A 12,054-nucleotide genomic window follows, 5' to 3' on the forward strand; every position below is an offset into this window, starting at 1 on the left:
ATCCGCTGAGATGACTATGATCTTCACAATCTTACTGCACAGCAATGGGGCATGGAAGTATTTCTTGGTCCTTTGGCAGACAGAAATCTTCCGAATGTGATAAAACAAAACCAGCCACTTTCTCTGGCACAAGAAAATTTGTGGTTAGGCACGTAAGTTAAAAAAACAAACAAACAACCCTGAAAACCAAAAACAACAGCTCAACACAAATCTTAGTGGCTGGAGAAGGCCACTGGTCTGAAGGAGGAGAGCAAAATCACCTCAGTTGTACCTTTCTTCAAGTGAACACGACTCGCTTCCCTGACTTCCCTGGGAACCGTATTAGGTGTTAATATTAAGGAGAGGGCAGTGAGGCCAGCGGGAGAGCCCCTTCCCCGGTGCCCTCGCTGCCCGAGATCCGGCTGGGCCCGGGGGATGCTTCCACCGCACACAGCTTGGCCGGGGCAGCCGCTGCTCGCCGCCGGCCCGCAGCGGGCGGGCAGCGTGCCGGCGGCCCGGGCAGGGCTCGGGGCCGGAGCGGCGGGCAGGCCTCGGCGGGCGGCGGCGGCTCCCGGTGCGCAGCCGCCGGCGGGGCCCGCGCCGCCCGGAGGAGGCGCTTCCCGCGGCGGGCGGGCTGCAGCGGCCCCGGGCGCCCGAGTGCCGGCGTGCGCGGCCCGGAGCGCAGCGCTGCCAGCCCGCCCGGCAGCCCTGCCCTGCCCGCGGCCGGGATGCGCTCGGAGGCGGCGCAGCAGCTGGGCGGCCTGGAGAGGTTCGCCAGCGCCGGCAAGGGCCGGGGGCTGCGGGCGCGGCGGCGCTTCGCCGTGGGGGAGCTGCTGTTCAGCTGCCCGGCCTATGTCGCCGTGCTGACCGTCAGCGAGCGCGGCGGCCACTGCGACGGCTGCTTCGCCAGGTAGGGCCCGGGCGGCGCCCGGAGGCCGCGGCTTGTGCGGGGCGGCGGCAAAACTTTCCCCCTCCTCGGCTCGTGGTGCTGCGGCAGCGTGGAAGTGTAAACTCAGAGCTGGTGCTCCGTGCTCAGCAGCTCAGGAAAGAGAAAGGAAAAGGAAAAAAAAACAAACCAAAAGCCAACAACAAAAAACGCTCTGCTCTCCCCGTGTTCTGGCGGTCACGTAGACACGTGCGTAGCCATCCTCTCGCAGGAAGTTTCATTGATCCGTCTAGTTTTGTAATAACTTCGTGCTCGCTGGTTTTAATGAAGGTTAGATAAGGGAGAAAGGGTCTGCAATCGCCTAATTCACACTTCACGTTCCACAGAGCGGATAGAAAATCTATGAATGAAATGTATATATCACGGTTATGAAATACACAGAAAAATATCTGTGTATTACCTCTGTCTGAAACCTTAGTCTGCAAATTACTTTTACTGGGGCGGAGCACAGGCAATGCAAGACCTTGTTTGTTGCATGTCTGGGAGCATTGGGACTGGAGTGCTGCCTGCTCCTGCGTGCTTCGGGATTCCTGGTGCTGGAGGGATGCGGGGGGCTCGAGTTTGGCCAGGGCCTCTGCAGCTGCCTCCTCACCTGTGTGAAGGGGAGATACTTGAGTGTTTGCTTCAAGCTTCTCAATATGAGCTGCTTCGGGGGAAAAAAAACCCAAACGTATTAGGGTTAGCAAATTCAGCATGGATATGACACTCTGGCATGTCACACCACACCATATTTTTAGAAGGTGTAGTACTTTCATGACTTCTGACAGCTTACTGAGGAATTAAGTGCTTACCTGGTTATAACTCAGAGCAAATGTTAGTAGCTGCCTCAGTAGAGAAAAACAACTTTTGTAACTGTGCTATATTTATCCATCCATCCTTTTTCTTTTCTCATTACCTTACCTACTTATGACTTGTTCACTTGATTTGCATTTATGTAACATACGTATCTTATATGCTTCCTAGTGAAGCCGGTGAAGCGAGTCCCATCAGTTTGAAGGGTACAGTTGAGGTGATTTTCCTCACCTCTTTTACACCTTTTCCCAGCCTCTCAGTTTTGCGTTGAAGTGTTGTGTTTGGTTTTAGGGTTTTTTTTGTACCTAACTGCAAATTTCCCCGTGCCAAAGAAGCTGTCTGGTTTTGTTTAACATATTCAGATTTGTCTGCCAAAGGACCAGGGAATAATTCCATACTTCACTGATTGGAAGTAATACTGTAAGGGTAATAGTTATCTCACGGAATAGCTTTTAGTTATCTTCAGGAGCAGCTGCTTGTTATCCATGCAAGCCTCTCCTTTGGAGCTCTGGAGGAGGACAGCGATCAAGGAACATACTGACTGCAGCAGGACAGCAGTTAGTGGGGTAATCTGAAACTTATTTCACACCAGGGTGATGAAGTGCCACTAAGAGGAACGATGTCTCGGTGATGTAAGGTGATCCACCAGTGCTCAGACATGTGTTCTGTGTCTGTGACTGTTGCATTAGCACTGAACTAGCACGTACTAGATTCCGAATTGTGCTGGTTGAGCTTGCAAAGAGCTCTCAGAGAAGGGCTGTGGGCTCAACACCAGCCGTGGAAGGAAAACTTGGCGAAGTTGTCATGAAAACTTTCATGGTAACATGGGCAAAATGAGGCTGTCATATTGTATTTGCATGAGATAGCGGTTGTTACTTTAAATATGAGGTTGTAATGTCAGCAAGAGGAGTCATGATGTTAGCCTGGCTTGCTCATATTGCACCTTGTGTGCTTTGCAAATACAATCAGAGGATGCCAGACTTGTTGGGTTTTATGGGCTCCGAATGGCAGTGACCACCAAAATGTTCTACACTGTCACATCATGAGGACACTCACCCTTGATCCCTTGATTTACTCCAGTGAGCTTACATCAGTTTAAGACAATTTTTTTTTTTTTTTTTGCTACTTACACCAGGGAGGGTGTGCAGACATTTTGAAAGCATTCAGTACTGCTGAGAGATCCCTATTGCTGTCATAATCAAAATGTCACTTGTTGGGTAACACATGTTCTATTTTTGGTGGGATCTGTTGCAACACATGCACTTTAAAGCAGAAAAGGACCTTCCTTGTGGCAGTTCCCTCTGTTGGGGTATATCCAAATATAAAAAAGGAGAGTGTGAGCCTTAGGTCTGCTCAGAATGCAGAGATATCAGAGCAGACAGGGTGGGTCAGTAAGGTGCTCTCAGGTGACGGGAGATCAAACAGTATATAACACAATATTTTTTCTTGGCTTTTGGAGGCACTTACTCAACAAAGGTGATGCATTCTGTAACCAAAGAAGCAGTAGAATGGTCACAGAAGAACCAAAGGGTTAATATTGGTGAACAAGTACACAGAGCAGTTTTAAAGTTTGCACAACACAATAAGTTTAGCACATTATGCATCATATAGTGACAAAAAATGATGCTATCTGTCAAATAGCATAGACTAATATGTTTCCAAACCCAGTAATTTATCAAGAAAGCAGAGTGCTTTTACATAATGAGAGTTGCTTGGAAAAGCATGCTTTTGAAAATGTAATACAGTTTTCATTGTGAAGTGCAAAGTACTGTGCAAAAAGTGATCCAGCATACAGTTTTATTTCCTTCAGGTTTCTAGAACAGAATAACTTCTGTTTTCTTTTAAAGGAAAGAAGGATTGTCCAAGTGCGGAAGGTGCAAACAGGCCTTTTACTGCAATGTGGAATGTCAGGTACGGTCATGCAATTTGTCAGGGTGGGGGGAAGGAGGGTGAGGGTTGCAGACCTCCAATTTTTGTTTATGTGGCATTGATATGTTCTAATTGTAGCTATGATTAATAGCAGTCCAGTCAGTTCCAGCATCCCACAGTTGCTGACCATGGAGATGTACATTGGACAATTACAGGTTTTTGACATGGTCTGCATGAGTCTTTAAAGATCAGTAGCTTCAGGGCTTGGTACCAGTGAGGCTTTGATTAGAGCTGCCTGTCAACCCACTAATTATGTCTGTATTACTTCTTCCTTTAAGGACAAACCAGATAATTTAGCATTAGCCTCACTAAACTGGTAAGAGATCCTGTGTCTACTGGAAAAAAAAGGAAATCACCAAACAGCCATCTTAGGGGAGAGAAAGAGAGATTTTTTAGGATTTTTTTTTCTTTTGCTTTCTCCCTAACTTACTGTGGCAACTTTTGTTCTTTTTGTATATTTTGTTTTTTTAAAGGCCCCTGGATGTAGAATATAAGCACATACTAAAGTAGAGCAATACAAAGATGTCCAAAATATTTTCATGCAGTTTTAACTCTATTTTTAATTCAAATTAGAGTAAGCACCTTAAAAATAAATAATAATAATAATAAAAAAAGACAGAATCTAGCCTTTTTGGGCCCTCAGCTTGATGCAGAGTTATCCAGTTTCTGTGTGGAAAAACTCAAGTGAGTTGCTAGTTGAATAACGTGAGCTATGCAAGGTCTGTGTGCTGGGCACAGAGTGTGGAACAATGCTTATGAAGGATTTGAGTCACCCTTATGAAGGTCTGGCATGCAACTGTGTGTTAGCTATAAATAATCCAAACCTTCTCCGACATGTTAACGTGCTGTTGGCTGTGTGGGTGCATGCCAAGTAGTCTCAGTTGTCATTACCTGGACAGAGGTGTTGTGGTTTGTGCTGTTCAGTTCCCAGGCACTTTGGACCTGACTGCTGCTTTGATTTCGAGGATGTATCTTATTCTCCTGTTGCACAAGTTTCAAAAGACCTCTCCTCAGTTTTCCTTCTATTACCTCCCCAACTTCCTACTTTCCCATAGAATTCAGGAGAGTTGTAGGTGAATCAAATAGCCTTTTGGTTTTGAGGCACCAGGAGAACTCAAAAGGCTTAAAAGAAATGAATTTTTTACAAAATTTGCAGTAGTTCATAAAATTTCCAAAGTGAACGCTCACTGTATGAGCATCCTTAAGGGTCTTGAGAGGAATCTGGATGAGCTTTGAAGACAGTGTAGAGAAAGGCTATGATTCATTCAAAAAAATGTTTGTTTCTAAGAAATGTTTCCTCATGTCATTATTTCTTACAGGCTTTTAACTAGATGAGGGAAGGAAATCCTTGAACAGTACAGCTGTTTAGCAGCTTTTATCTGAGACTGTGAGTTTCTTCTGTTACTATATAAAATGTACAACAGTGTATGAAACAGCTCTGCAAGATTTTTTGAAGTAGGAAAGCTTAGTAATTTGTGCTGGGAAAAATAGCAAGTAGATGTTGTGTTGGAAGTAGAAGAACTTATTTCTTCTTATTCATGGTCCTTTGCTTTCATCACCAAGTGGCCCTCCCTCAGTGTCCTGGCTTCCAGCCCTGACAAAGTTTATACTTTCATGTTTACAAACAAGGAGGGATTTATTTATTTACCTTTTTTTTCCTTGGTAAAGTTTTGTGTGTGTATTGCATTTTTTAGATTGATTTTTTTTAAAAAAATTATTTTTTGATGGTCAGAATTCTCTCTCTCTAGAGGGACATGTTCCTAGAGTCAAAACTTGAACTGGTCAAACTGAGCATTCTTAAGTCTGCTAAAGCTGATGCTCAGCAAAGACTTGTTGGTCTGATAAGTTAGTGAATTAGAGTCTTTCCTACCTGTTGGTGTATGGTATGATGCTCTAGATGTAAAGGCCTTTTTTAGATTTTGTTGATGTCTAAACTATAGTTTGACATACACAGATAGTAGCACCTCACTGTTGCTGGTGATATATGTATGGCTTTTAATTCCCTAGTTGTTATAACACTCTCTTCCATATTTGGGCCCTTCTGAGTCAGTCTGATGAAATTTATGAATGTTGCTGAGATTGAATTCTTTGACATTCTTTCAAAATTGCCTTCAAGTGCAATATTCTCTAGAAACCAGTCTCCAGTGACTGTATGTGCTACACAGTCTGCAATGCATCTTCATCCCTGCCTTGTTCAAAGGCACTTTTCAGCAGTTCAGCAATTCTTTGTCAAAGCCAAAAAGGATATCTGTGCCTTGATACTGAATTCGTAACACTGGAATGTACACTGTGGAAATGTATCCCTTTTGCCTCCGTGCATGTGAGACATCATGCGACAGTGGTAAAAGGCCAGGGCTGTACTAGAGAGCTGTCATGGTATTCTTCGTTCTTATTTTATAAGTTGATTTTTTCCCAGTAAATTCTTTTTTTTTTGTGCAGTTCAGCTAAAAATTGTATGTACCCAACAAGGGTGTGGTCTGATTTCGTACATTTGTTAGTACTTTGTTAGTCAATACAATTCAGTTAGACAAATGTTTTCCACTTAACATACTGGGGCATACTGGGATAAAAACCCAAAGCTTTTGAGCTTGCTCTTTTCTTACTTAAAGATGTCCTATATCACAATTCATGTGAATTCTTGCTCACTGTGGGGAGAGGTGGATGTATGAGAGGTGGATCTATACACACGCATGCACACACACAGGCTTTGGTGCAGCTCCTTAGTGTTGCTGTTTTGGTCTCTTATTGTGCTTTTAGGATAGATAACCACATGTTTGGCCTATATTAAGCTGGATGTTTGCGTAGGTGTGGATTCAGGGCACGTGAGAATGGAAGTTGCCTTCACTGCCTGTCCTTACTGCTTTTAATGTTTTGTAGGTTGAATCTAGTCTGGGTTTCCTGGTCTTCCTTTTCCCAAGTGCTAATCCAGGTCTCCTTTTAAAAGGGGTTGTGATTTCCAGCAGATTCACACCGTCCCACTCTCCAGTTTCACCTCCTTGGAGCACAGGCCTGTTATTATAATAGTGGCTTTCAGCCCCCAACTGCAGCTGTTCAGGTCTTGACTTCTTAAATGATAATAATTTTAGTCAAGCAGGAGGAGACCTGCACTTGTTTTTTCTCTTTAGAAATTAGCTGCTGTAGAACCCTAAAGAGAAATGTTTTAAGAGGGTTATGTGGTTGCAGTTTTGGAACTGGTGAACTGGCTACTGGAACTCCTTTTGCTGTTAGTACACATGGATGTCATTTATCCCAGACAAGAGTGGAGATCTGCTAACCAGTGTGCAGAAGGAGATGTTTCTGTGGTGATTTTCAGCATTTGAAATATATCTTGAACAAACCATTTATGGGTTTTTCTTAGCCATGTTAAAGGCTGCTCTAGTTGGTATTGCTGGAATAAGTGAAACAGGTATTTTTAACTAGCTAGTAAGCCTCAAAATGTAGTTGCACACCTGTAATTAGTGTTAAGCAGGTGTTTTAAATGGGACCTTGTAGAAATTGCCTGCTTCTCTTTGTTGAGCTGTAGAAAAAAATACAATTTTTTTTGCTGCAATGATTCTGCACAAAAGGATTTTGACACTGCAAGATTGTGTTGGATGTCTGTCCCCCTATACAAAAACTTCCCCAATGTATTTTTCTTTGGTAAATGTCTCCTGTGAACATGTTAAACGTTAACCCATGAAAATCAAATACCCTCTGTAGCCCTGCTTTTGGTAAATGATCGTAGGGAAGAATGGCTGTGAAGATATATAAAACTTCGACCTTCACTGTCTGTTGAAAGGCTGTATCAGAGAACTTTGCCAATTAATATCAGACATCAGAAGTTACCTCACTGAAATCTAGTTAAAGAGTTGAATGCCATTTGGTCACAATTGGGCCTTAAGATTTTGAAGAAGTGAGCTTAACCCCTGCACTGGCTCGCCCATCATTTCTCTGTGCTATTTGTGTGTGTTTCTTTTTAATTGAGTAAAATAGAACAGGGTTTTTATGTGGTATTGAAAAAGTCCATGTGAAAAAGGAGGTGTGAGGACATTTGTTTGGACTTGAGTCTTATTATTTTTAATATTATATTTTGTTACTTGTTTTTCTCATATGGTAAGGTATAAGACAGTGTTCTGGGGATCAGTCCAGTAGTCCTGGATGCCAGAATCTTTTTGAAGAACTTGGTGAAGAGGAGTGTTCCCATGCTTTGATGTAAGAGGCATAAGCTTTAAAGAACTTCCCTTCCAAAAATGTTGTCACTCCTAAATGAAGGGAAAAATATTGTGGATGTAATGAAAATAGGAAGAAAATATCATTAATGTAGCGTTAGGGATTCAACTAGAACAATGCAACTTGTTATAATTCAAACTACTTGGAGGAAAATGTGGAAAAGAATGCAAAATACAGTCCTGCTGTGATCGCAGGAAAAGCTGCTGTCATGGTGTTTCTATCCCAGGTAGTACACAGTCATCAGAACTCTCTTTTTTTTTGTGGTGTTTCAGGCTTTTATCTCATTTTGCACAATTCAGCCGTATCTTGTCCCTTTAACCTCCCTACCAGTTCATATAACTCAGTATGATTCTGCCTGAGGAAAGATTTTAATTAACGATCTGTAAAGAATAAAGGGACAAATGGATTTTTTAAAAACACTGCTTTGAGACAGGCATGTGATTTTGCATTTTGATTTTTTGTTTTATTAGGTAATTCCTCCTGTTTATTAATGGGTGTGTATGGATGAGAGTCTTGCAAAGCTTCAGGTTCAGTGCCTTCACTTTTTGAACAATCATGCTAAAGTTAGTGGGTGTCCTGGGTAAGCAAGAAAAGGTGAGAGATGAGATTTCCCTCTGTCTCCTTTTAGCCTTTAGCCTGTAGGTTCCTAAGCAAAGGCTGTCAGGAATTTTCCAGAAAAGGTTTTGGGGCACACATAGGAAATGGGTCTCTCTGGGGATGCATTTTGTAGTGTGACAGCTGTAGGAGAGTCGAGAGTATAATTCCACATGACATGATTACAGTGTAATATACTATTTTGGTTCTGGTCTGTATTGCCACATCCTCTTAGAATATTTACACTGGAGCTTATTTCAAGCAGCCTGTATATAGGTTTTTTTGGAAGTACCATACTGAGTACAGTGAAGGACAGTGAAGCTGACATTGTGAGGGGTTGAATACCCTTGCAGTGTTGCACTGCTTCAAATCCTACCCAAGGCCGGGGCAGGTGTTGACCTTTCTTTTCCTAATAAAATAACCTCCTAAAGCTGTCTGTGCCCAGGACAGTTAAAATAACTGTTTTCAATGGAAGAATTTTTGGTGTAGTAACTCTGAAATCAGTAATCTCAGCTTTTGTTTTGATCTGCAAACCCTGTAAATAAGCTGATCAGCCAAGGCAGGAGGCACTGAAGGTCCTGATTCCCCTGACTGTTCACTGCTTTGGGTTGTTGCATGTAGCCTACAGCTGTAGTTCCCACAAGGAATCCATCTCCCAGTAGACCTGTAGCATATCTACCCATCCTGTTTCAGATGGCCTCCAGTGTGTCTCCCTAGTGTTTCAAATGTCTCTTGCCTTCAGTGGTTAGGCAGCTGAGGGAAATTGTTCCTTCTGTGCCACTCAGTCACTGTGATGGGCCACTGTTGGGTTTTTTAAATTATTTTTGAAAATTGGCGGTCAGTGGGCCAACACGGGGTCTGCCGTACTGAGTGAATCACAGTAAGAGGATTTAAGAACATTCTGGAAGGTGCTAAAAGGTTATCAAGTCTTCACTTCAAAATCTGTGGGATTTGTTTTGAGTGTTTTTCTCTGCTAGTGTTTTCTACCAGTTTGAGTCTGGTATGAAAACAAAATTTGATGCTCCCTGTGCAGACTGAACACTACAGATCTGTTCTAACATAGTGCTATAAATGTGTGTTTGGGATGAGATACAGCAATAAATAACTGTGCATTGCTTTCATATTTCCATGTGTAAATGAATTAATAATATGAAATTTGATGCAGTCTGAGGACAGCCTGTGCTAGTGCAGATTGTTAGTATGTGATTCTATGCTATTCTTTGGAAGATTCTGTGGCCTTGGGTGCCATCACCCCTGTATGTCTGTTGAGCTAGGAATATGCTATACATTACCCAAACTATTCTGTATTTAACTAAAATATTCTGTAGATTGAAGTAAAATGTTTGTCTTTATTAGTGTATTTTCATTGTCTAGCTGTACTTTTATTCTTCAACATTTAAGGAAAAAAAAAATTATCATTCCATCAGAATGTTTGACCTTATAGTCAAAGGATTCTTAGTGATTGTGAATCCATTGACTTCAGACACATTACTCCTGATTACACCAGGGTCACCTCATAATGAAGGGCCAAGATATTAAATGGAAATGAACCCAATAAAGTCATCAAGCTCAGACCTACAGCATCCTCATATGCTTGATCTGAACAATAAGAACTGGTGATTTATAAATCATGTTGTCTGTTTGTTTCTTCGTCATTTAATTCTTTTTTTCCGTTGAGTAAATGAAGATGTTCTGACCTCAGCTCATCCCTTGTGAATTTGTTTGAAATAAAGCAGGACAGCTTTACCCCTTAAATAAGACTCAAGCTTTTGTTCAGACTTAGTAAGCGGCACCTTATTTTGTAAGGGAAACGCATTTCACTTGACCTCTAGGATCTGGCAGGACTTGCTTCATCCCCTTTTTCATAAGTTTATTTCCATGGCACTTATTTTTATTTTTTTTAAATAATTTTTTTCTATGTTTTCAGAAAGAAGATTGGCCAATGCACAAGCTGGAATGTGCCTCCATGTGCGCTTTTGGGCAGAGCTGGAATCCCTCAGAGACTGTGAGGCTAACAGCGAGGATCCTTGCCAAACAGGTGAGCTGAAGGCTTGGGAGGTTTTTGCCTGCTCTGGGTGCCAGGGAAGGCAGGAAAATCAAAATTGACCGGCAGTAACTGTCCCTGCAAAGCGCACACACGCACACACACACACACACACACACAAGTTTCCTGTGTACAGATAGGTGTAACACAGAGCTCAAGCAGCAGAATGAAGTGACCATCAGACCACGGCAGCAGGGTCAGGCCTGACATAGTCCAGCTGGAGATTTCTGCAGTAAACTAGCAAAAAGCTAGTGAGGTCTTCAGCTGTAACCTACGGCCAAGGCACTGCTGAACAGAGCCTGGAAATGTTTACTGATAGTTTCACATTGGTGTTTCAGCCTCTCTTCTGATAGATTTGAGCTCTTCGTTACATGTGTGGGCAAGCACCAAGGCCACACTGATGAAGAGAAAGAAGAATAAGATTGTATTTGGGCTTAAATTCTAAGGAATGCTTCTAGAGTTATCTGGCTGCAGGCACTGATACCTTTATAAAGCAGTTGCCTGTTGTTGTATTTTTCAGCTACAGTTGCACAGTATTGTGTAGCATGTAACTTCCAGTACATTTGTGAGTCAAAAACACCCCAGAGGTGTCTATTATGATTATGAGTTAGCTGGTGAAAACCAGAGTTTGAGAGAGAAATCTGAGACCCTTTGTCTTTGGAGAAAAATAATATTGTGAGTAAGGAAAGAAGATTGCAATGTCAACCTCCATTTCAGTGTTCCTTACCTATATGGATCCTAAGGATAACGCAAGTGTTTCCAGGGAGAGGATGGGATTCATGAGTTTCAAGGTTATTGTGCTGTGTATTTTTGTAGAGCTCTAAACTCTCTCTGCAAAAACAAATCCTCTTTGAAGCATATTTTTGTGATTGAGGTCTGCTTATGTGACAAGGGCAACCTGGATACTGTGTGTAGGAAGGATTTTGGTGGCCTGCTGGGAAGGTAGCTACATCCTCACTGTGTGTGTAGATGTGCGTACGTGAATGTACATGTGTGTGACTTAATTAAAGTGTGGTTTGGTGGTGATCCACGAACAAAATTGAATTGTTTAATGACAAAAAGTCATTGGAGTAAATTTCTGCTTTCATCGCTTACGGGGAGGGGGGAGAACCCTATGTGTCATATAAAAGCTAAATATGCAAACCATAGTCCCTGAACCTCAGCTGCTGGGCCACCTGCAAAGCCATATTTAATGGCCAAGATTACAAAGAAGTGGCCTTAGGCCAACAGTGGAGCATTGCTTTTGAACTCTGTCAACAGTCAGTTTATTCACTTTCCTCAAAGCAAAGCCTGTCTTCTGCCTGCTTGCTATTGTTAGCAGCTTTCTGGGTGTCTAGAACAAAGCAAATGACATATTTAAAGTACTGTTCAGTTTATGTATATAAATTTGATAGGAGTTCATCTTTGGCTGCCTAATTTGATGTGGAGGGACTATTTCTATGCCTTTACTTAGGGCAGTCAATTTAACTCATTGCTGTTCATCAACTCTTCTAAAGGATTTGGGTTTGTCTTACAGGTAGGAGTTCCCAAATTCTGAATGAGTACACAAAATTGCCAAAGT

General features: G+C 42.4%; 1 protein-coding gene across 2 annotated transcripts in view; it reads left to right on the top strand.

Moving 5' to 3' along the window:
• Window positions 1-578: 578 nt before the first annotated feature.
• The window catches only part of SMYD2 (SET and MYND domain containing 2), a 29,366-nt gene continuing 17,890 nt past the window's right edge, over window positions 579-12,054 (top strand). Inside the window, exons 1-4 of one of the 2 annotated variants that reach the window (XM_058836484.1) lie at window positions 840-889; window positions 3,565-3,628; window positions 4,966-5,033; window positions 10,377-10,487. In XM_058836484.1, coding sequence (XP_058692467.1) covers window positions 10,392-10,487 — 96 coding nt within the window. In that variant the 5' untranslated portion in view covers window positions 840-889; window positions 3,565-3,628; window positions 4,966-5,033; window positions 10,377-10,391. Of the gene's footprint in view, window positions 890-3,564; window positions 3,629-4,965; window positions 5,034-10,376; window positions 10,488-12,054 lie in introns of both variants that reach the window. The other variant, XM_058836483.1, reaches the window with a different exon arrangement.

The sequence above is a fragment of the Poecile atricapillus genome, chromosome 3, assembly GCF_030490865.1.
Source record: "Poecile atricapillus isolate bPoeAtr1 chromosome 3, bPoeAtr1.hap1, whole genome shotgun sequence".
NCBI classification, from domain to species: domain Eukaryota; kingdom Metazoa; phylum Chordata; class Aves; order Passeriformes; family Paridae; genus Poecile; species Poecile atricapillus.